This window comes from Buteo buteo, chromosome 6 (assembly GCF_964188355.1).
Source record: "Buteo buteo chromosome 6, bButBut1.hap1.1, whole genome shotgun sequence".
NCBI lineage: Eukaryota > Metazoa > Chordata > Aves > Accipitriformes > Accipitridae > Buteo > Buteo buteo.
The window spans coordinates 17,186,645-17,194,970 of record NC_134176.1 but is presented as its reverse complement, the minus strand read 5'-3'; the positions used below and the strand labels follow the sequence as shown (position 1 = coordinate 17,194,970).

Below are 8,326 nucleotides of genomic sequence, written 5' to 3'. Positions count from 1 at the left end.
CCAGAGAACCAATAAATGCAGATGGAGCACAAAAAATATGAACTCACCTTAATGTTGCATTTTTTTTATAACTTCCACTAATCCAAATGTTTGCTTCACAAGTCATGTGTAAGAAAGCGTTTGCATCATTTATACTCCCAGGATCCCATTATGGTAAAGCTCAAAACCAGTTCACTCAAGTATTAGTAAAACTGAAAGGAAAAAAAGAGTCCAGATTTTCAGCTGATAATAAATCACTTTATGTCAAGCAAAAAAATGTGACCTCTGCTTTCCAGTATTACTTATTACAACAAGACTACAGAAATAAATATGGTAAATAGGGTATTAAATAGAAACGTAAATTTTGGCCATCTAAATGCAGATGGCACAATGAAGTTACGCATCAGATTGCTCAATCTGCCTCTACACAGCAGAAAGCTTCTGCTTTGTACCCTTACTACACGTTGCTCTCCCTAGCTTCCCCTTGCAAGAGAATTTCATAACCTAAACCAGCTTGGTGTCAGGAAGATTTATTTGGTGTATGCTCCTTTTGTATTATTATTCAATTATTAGTCCTATAATGCATAGCATTATCTTGAATAAGCCTTTGCTACAATGGTGAACCTCCGAAGTAGCTTATGTTTCTTCTTATAATCCTCCCCTCACCCTAGCTCCCCAGTGAGATCTGAAAGGAATATTACTCATTCTACAGAGAGAAATTTAGAAAGAAAGAAGTCCAACATTCCATAGAAAATCAGTGAGAGATCAAGAAACTGAACTCATGTTGTAAAACCTAGATAGTACATCAGTACCGTGAACCATACATCACATTTCAGAAATAGCTAAGTAGGTTTTTCAGTCATATTAAATCTTCTGGAAGTGGGTTTGCACCAAGATGCAAGGTTGTAAATTGCAGTGGAGGAGACAGACAAAACAAAACAAACAAACAAAATAATAATTAAAAACCCCTCTTTTGCTCTCCTTCTTAGACAAATGTTAATAAACACAACCACAACCAACTCTTTCAAAGCCCCTTTGTTAAAACTGAACTTGCTGGAATATAGCATGTATTCAGGTTCCCTCGCTTTGCCTTCCTCCTACTACACCAACAGAAAGAGAAAATAATGAAAGTTGTTACGTGGCATTTGCATTTTGGCATGTAGGAATTCTCCTAAAATAAAAATCCAGACAAACATCCAGAGACAGATTATGCCAACCAAACAGTACAAGTGAATGAGAGATCTTATTACAGTCGTCCTCATGTTTTCAGTCATTTAGTTTTTTACCTTCTTGATCCTTCTGATGTGATCTTCTCACTACTTTTCAGTTATCGGGCTCTTCCATATTGCATAGGATCTGATTTTGTAGTGTAAAAAAGGTAGAATGAAGCCTTTAGGTTTTCAATAAACACTACTGAGAAAAAGAATGAGACAGCTACTCCTACTGTCTAATGGCACAAATACCATTTTTGGTAAGTAAGCTAAAGCTTTTAGGTCAAGATTAAAATTGCTTTTCAATTGGATTTTAAAGTGATATTATTAACTCTAATAGGTCTACATCTACATGTAGTAATAAGAATAGATACCCATGACTGCAAGATCAAGCTTGTGGTAACGAAGAGCTTACAGAAAACTCCAAAATTAACTCAGACTAATGTACAACATGATTTTAAAGCAATCAGTGGTGACTTCAATCCTATGCATAGAAAGTGTGGTTTAGAACACAAGGTTTTGAGTCTTATGTCACATCCCATGCTCCCACAGAACAAAAAGTTCTAAATAAATCCATAAATTGGCATGTTTGGTGACCTGGAGCTTTGTGATTCTTGAGCACCTTGCTTTCATTGGAAAAGTCTAAAAATCTCTAAAGATATGGACTACAACCTTAAGTAACAGCTGCTGGTTATCAAAAACATATCTAAAGCTCACCCCTTACAAACCCAGATCCAGTTTAATTCCCACATTCAACTATACAGGCTAAAATCCTTAACAGTGACTTCCAAAATTACCACCCCACACACAAAAATGCAAACCAAAACAAAACAAAACCAAGCTTCCAGTGTGGCAGTAAGGATATTTATACATGGCAAGTAAAGAAAATATATAAGCATTTGCAAAATCCTGGGCAATATTATCCTTAGACCTGGCTTTTATTTGCAAATTAAGTATGCACTTTAAAACCTAACAATGACTACATACAGAGGAGATGACATTAAAAATCCACTCAGTGAGACTTCCTGCATATAACATAACAGAACGCTTCTTTTGAGAACTAATTTTCAGTAATCTGAAAACTAATTTTTAGTGATGCTGGGTTGTAATTCAATACAGTTTACAGAGATCAGATACGCATCCTTAGCAATAAGGTAGCATCTCCAAAATGCAATAGCTCTGCAGAGCCAAACTGTGATATATATCGACGCAGAAGAAGAATCCATTTGCTTTTCCCCTTCCTCCTCTGCTGTGCTAAGGAACAAGAGGCTGAATTTCTTCTTCTCTTCAAGAGAGCAGTAGCTATGAAACTGTAAGCCCCCTAAAGGACTGATTCATACAAAACCATGCTTAATTTCCTCCGCAGCAGCTGTTCCTATGTCTTGGTACAGGGAGAGATTGCCCGGAGAGAGATGCCACATCTACGTGGAAACATGGGTACATTAAGAATGTTATCTGAGCAGACAGGTACTTAGATTGGCTCTATCGCACTAACGCCTGCAATACGCACCACGCTACAACACCCATAAAAAGCTGGAGATATATATATATCAGGAAAGGGAGGAAAAGCACAAGGACAAGCAACACAGCAGTTGACCCTTTCTAGCGTCACTGGAAGCAACGGTGAGCACATTCGCATAAACCAGTTTCTTGTCCAAGGCAGACGAGCTGAATAGATACAGGTGAGTTTTGGCTTTGGCCATAATTAAGGAAAATCAGCTCACTACCACTTAACTTCTGAATGAGAGGCGCAGCATGAAGATTCCCAGCCAGAGGTTATCTGCATTGGCTTTACGCCTTCAGGTCATTTGTTTTAAATTTATAGACAGTCTTTTTAAACACAGAGAGGGAAAGGTGTTTCTAAACAAGACAACATGGGGAAACCGCGGTGGTTCTGCTCTGAAGGGGCGAGCACTAAGGGTCGGGGAGTCACAGGAAAAAAAAGGGTAAGGAAAACGAATGTGAGTTTTCCAGAGGGAACAGACGTCTCTTTTACAAGGCCCTCGTAGGGGTAAGAGTAAAATGAGACCAGGCTGTCACTGCTTTCCTAATTGCAAAGGTGCTGCCTCAAAGGGGAGAAAACTTCCATTAGCAACGTCCTGTGAAACATCCCCAAAAGCGGCACACGAGGGCTCGTGCTGCCCTTACGCGCAACTCGTCTGACAATGGCCGAAATTTATTAATAGCGGTTTTAAACACTGACGCAGCGAGAGAGCTTTTCTAAACGGGGGTCCAAGGCAAATGCTTTGGAAACTCAACAGGGCGCAACTGCGGAGAGAGGGAGAGGAAAGCGGAGGGAAGCGGCACAGAGTAACAAGTGCGAGGTCGGATTTGCGTTGCCCGCAACTACTGCCTGAGGGCATCGCCCCCGGCTCCACGGGGCCAGCGGGACGGGAGGAGCAGCGGGGCGGGCGCTGCCGGCCGGCGCCCCCCGAGGGGAGAAGCCTTTGGCCGCGGGGCCCCGCCACCGGCCGGGTCGGTATGGCCGTGTCGGTATGGCCGCGGGCGGCCCGGCGAGGAGCTCCGGGAAGGAGGAGCGAGGTTCGCTCCCGGCCGCGGTCCCCCCCGCCGCCCCGCGCCAGCCCGGCAACCCGCGGCCGGGCCCGGCTGCCCCGGGCGCTGCCCTCGGGGACGGGACGGGACGGGACGGGACCGGCCGCCGCTCGCCTTCGGGGCGAAGGATCCGCCGCCGCTTCTCGGCCTGCAGCGAGCGGGTGACCGACGGGCCCGGCGGGCAGCGCGCTGCCCCCCGCTCGCTCTCGAACTATGCGAAACCTCGTTCAATGAGTAACTGCGCCGGCGAGGCCGGCCCCGGTGCCCGGGGTTCCGCCGCTCTCCTCCTGCCCTCCTCTCCTCTCCTCCTCTCCTCTCCCCGCGGCGGAGGGGTGAACAAACGCGCCGCCGTCTACCTGTGCAACACCTCCGCAACACATTTTATTTACAAGAAATCAACTCGGGGCATTGTACATTATATACAGATATTTTTCCCCTTCCGACAAGGCAGAGCTTGTGCAAGATTAGTAGCATCCTCTGGAGCGTATCCGACAGTCCACGGGAAATGTCCGCCTCTGCGAGGTATCAGCTGTCGGAGTCCAAGTCACTTTTCCCGTCCTCTTGTCGCTTCTCCGGAGACGTTTTAGACGCTTTATTCCACTTTTGTGTGTTTTCCGACTCCTCCGAAGACGATCGCTTTTGCCTCCTCCACTTTGCCCGGCGGTTTTTGAACCAAACCTGTTACGTTAAGAAATGACATTATTAGGGGGGAAAAAAAAAATAATTAAAAAAAAAACCGACAAGCAAACCCGCAGACTGACCTCCGGAGCCCTGCCTCGGCCGGAGCCGCTCCCAGCCGCGGCGGGGCGGCGGGAGGCAGAGGGAAAGCTGCCGCTCGGCTGGGTGGGAAGGAAGGGCTGAGCGCCTGCAGGAGGCACGGCCGCTTCTCGACATGTGCTCCCAGCCGTGGGATCGGCTCGGCCAGCCGCCCCCGAGAAGGGCGCTTGGGAATAATAATAAACAGCTTGCCCTCTCCGTCCCGTCCCGTCCCCCCCCCCCCGGCAAACCTGTTGCTCTCCCCGTCGCCGCGGCCGGGCTGGAGCCGGAGGTACCGCCCGTCCGAGCGCGTTTCAATGCGAAAGGGAGAAGGGGGAAGGGGGAAAGCAGGGAAATACCTCCACTTTTTCCTCTCTTAAGTGCACCCTTCTGGCCAGCTGTTCCCTGGTGCCTACGTCTGGGTATTTCGTTTCCTGGAAGAGGTTTTCCAACGCTTCTAGCTGCTCGTCAGTGAAGATAGTCCGGTGCCGTCTTTTTCGCCTGCAGTGCAGCTGGTTCAGTAACTGCAGCTCCGTCCGGGACAAAGTGCCCACGTTCATGTAGGGCAACATCTGATGGGGAACAGGGGACATCAGGACTGACCCAGTGCCCTCGTAACCTACGGACAGACAGACGAGACGACGACAGGCTTTGCGTTCGATCGCTGCTCCCCCCCACCCCGAGAAAAGGCACCCCCCCGCCGCCGCCGCCGCCGCCTACCCGCGCCCCTGCGGGCCGCCAGCTCCCCGCCACCCCCTCCTGCCCCGCGGCCGCGGGAACAAAGAAAGCCCGTCGGGCCCGTCCCCGGCGGGGGACGCCTTACCTGCGGCGGGGACGCAGGAGCACTGCTGGGCGCCCAGGGGCGGCACGGCCCCGCAGCAGGACGGGCCGACGGGGGACGCCGGCACATGCAGCTGCCCGTAGTAGTAGTTGTTGTAGCCGAGCCGAGATCCGGTGACGGCCGGCGGCAGGGCGGAGGCGGGTGCCACCGCCCGGGAGTAAAATCCGCCGTAGTCGGAGGCGCTGCCGTAGAGCGAGTCCCCGTGGAGGCTGGGGAAGACGACGGGCGCGGCGCTCGGGGGCAGCAGCACCGAGTCCTTGCAGCGAGGTCTGGCCGCCAGGATATTGTCGATGCTGAACATGCTCACAGGCATGCCCCAAACCGTGCCGGGGCAGGGCAGCGGGGACCGGCCGGGGGCGGGGGGGAAGGAAGGGAGGGAGGGAGGGAGGGAGGGAGGGTAGGTGGCGGTGGCGGTGGCGGTGGTTGCGGCGGAGCGGGGGGGGGAGGCTGGAGAGGCACGGAATCGAAACTTTTCGGAGAAATTGTAAAAAGGGATCGGAGCGAGAAGAGCGGAGCTTTTTCCGAGGGCGGCTTGCGGGCAGAGCGTGCGTGTGTGCCTGTGCGTGCGTGTGCGAGTGTGTGTGTGTGTGTGTGTGTGCGCGAGTGTGTGCGCAGGATCCACCCCTGGAACTTTCCCCCCTCAACTCTCGCCTGTTTACTGATCCCAACCCAGAGGGCTGCTCGGAGTATAATCCATCTGAACCTCTTCCCTTTTTTATACCCAGGCGACGTCATCCTGGATTTAGTTCCTGGTAATATGCAGATGACAAACAAAACCAGATTTGATTTTTTTTTTTTCTCCCCCTTTTCGGTGGGGAAGAGGTGGGGGTTACACAAAGGAGTGAAAGGAGCCCGGGTCTGTGTATTGAGAATTAATGAAATTAACGTAATCCTTTCCATTAGTGGGCTTTTTTGAAAGGCCCCAGATTTAGGCTTGATCTCCGCTGCACCGGCTAATTGCCCAGGTTAATCTTATTAATGCCATTGTGCAGAAGTGGTTAGCAGCTCCTAGTCTTGTCTATTATGCACCTACTTTGCTCGTGTTAGTTCACATTAGCGGGTGCGATTTCCTCTGTCTGAAGCTCGGATTCATTATTTATGCTTCGAATTGGTTAAGAAGCGCTTTTTTAAAAAAATAAACTGCGACACAACCATGCAACTCCCCCCCCCTCCAAGTGTTTCTGTAGCAGGGTTTGAATCTTGCGTCCCCGGGCTCGGAGAACTGAAAAGACACGGAGGAGTACGCGTTCCTCTCATTTAAGCTTTATGCAGTGAAGCAACAACGTCTTTGCTGAGTAAATGAACTATGGGGTTTTTTTCTCTTTTCCTAGATCACCTGGCGGAACTAGGACGCGTGAGTGTTGTAAACTTTTTTTTTTTTTTTTTTTAACAACAGATTCAGTTCCAGACAGGTATCACTTTTTATTTTTAAACAAGCCAGGAGGTGGAAATGTTAAAGACCAGTGCCACCTCAAATCCCCGGGTCTGGTAGGTGTTCCGATTTGCTTATGATCCATCCTTGTGCCTTTTTCTTTTCTTTGTTGTTTTTTTTTTTTTTTAAGGAAGAATCTTTCTTTTTCTAGCTTAGAAAACAAAGCCTATAGAGTTGCAACGATAGGGAGAACTTCATATTTTGCATGTTCCGTTAATTTAAAATGAAGCGGGTTTAAGTCCCTAAAACTCTTCCTATTAAGACATTTGGCTCTCTTGGTAGCTGGCTCTTGTGATTTGCAGAATACTTCGTCTGTCACGACTGTCACTGGGAATCCACAGGAGGTGAACTGAATAAGATTAGACTATTTACCCCATCAACCCTCCATCAAAGAAGGTAGGAAATTGTACGCACGAAATGAAAACAAGCCATTAGGGTCCGTTTACGAGGAACACATTATTTTTCCTCAACAAAGAATATCCTCGTTAGCGCTTACTCGCACTTTATCTTTCCCTTCCTCGCTATTCCAGGATTTAAAACGGCATCTGAGAATGTTCTAAACCAAACCCCTGTTCCTAGCAAAAGACTCGTATAAACGTTAAAGAACGTCAGGACTTAATTCTCACTTTATTGATACATCGCGATATGCCTAATTACTAGCGTCGTTTCCTTTGCTTCAAATTATTTGCCCATCAATTTCTTTCCGCCTTTGGCATTTAGACCTGAGCTTCGTGCAAATTTTGCAAATTTGATGCAAAGTGAAACTATTGGACAGAGGGTGGGTTTTTTTGTTAGATTTGGGGGTTTTCTGTAGTTGGTTTTTTTTTTTTGTGGGTTTGTTGTTTTGGTTTTTTTTTTAATTTGTTTATTTGTTTGTTTGGGGTTGGATGTTGGGGGGAGTTTGGGGCTGGTTTGTTGGGGTTTTTGGTAAGCAATTCCCTGGGTGCAGCTCGGCCCCGCCGCACGCCGAGCAGCGCGCTGCCTAATTCCGCCATCGGGATGCTGGTTCACGTCCTGAGCGGCTCTGCTGCAATGCGCGGTAGCATCTCTCCGGTGGCCTTCGCAGCCCCCGGCGGCGAGCGGGGCTTCGGGCCAGCCGGGCTCCGAGCCCCCGGGAGAGCCAGGCCCGAGGGGGTGCCGAGAGCGGGAGCACGGCCAGCCCTCCCACCGGCGGGGAGGGGAATATCCCCCCCAAGGGGTGCCCGGGGCTTGCGGCAGGGGTTCAGCTTCTCCCAGGTGAAAGCGGGACGGCGGGGCAGGAGCGGGCAGGGGGGGGGTCGGAGGGGGCTGCGGCGGCCCCGGGCGCAGCCGGGGCGCTGGCAGGGGCAGAGGCCGCCCGGACCGTGCCAGCGCTCGGCTTCCCAGCGCCTTCTTCGCTCGGGAAGGCTCTGCCGAAGGGCGATCCGCCGCGCCGCAGCGCTCGCCTTTATTCCTAACGTAGAGGTTATTTTGTTCCAATGACTCGTCACCCCCGTGGGGGAAGTTCTCCGTTGTTTTGCTTGGTTTTAATCTCGGTAGCCTTGCCGCGAAGCCCCCGGGTTTGATACCCGCTTC

At 50.0% G+C, this 8,326-nt stretch overlaps 1 protein-coding gene across 1 annotated transcript; it reads right to left on the bottom strand.

Annotated features, from left to right (window-relative positions):
• Positions 1–227: 227 nt before the first annotated feature.
• Positions 228–6,425, bottom strand: GSC (goosecoid homeobox). The gene is made up of 3 exons (XM_075029906.1): positions 5,323–6,425; positions 4,859–5,118; positions 228–4,421 (listed from the first exon to the last, which is right to left on the bottom strand). The coding sequence occupies exons 1-3, from the start codon at positions 5,651–5,653 to the stop codon at positions 4,269–4,271; spliced, it is 744 nt and encodes a 247-aa protein (XP_074886007.1). The 5' UTR covers positions 5,654–6,425; the 3' UTR covers positions 228–4,268.
• Positions 6,426–8,326: the final 1,901 nt, after the last annotated feature.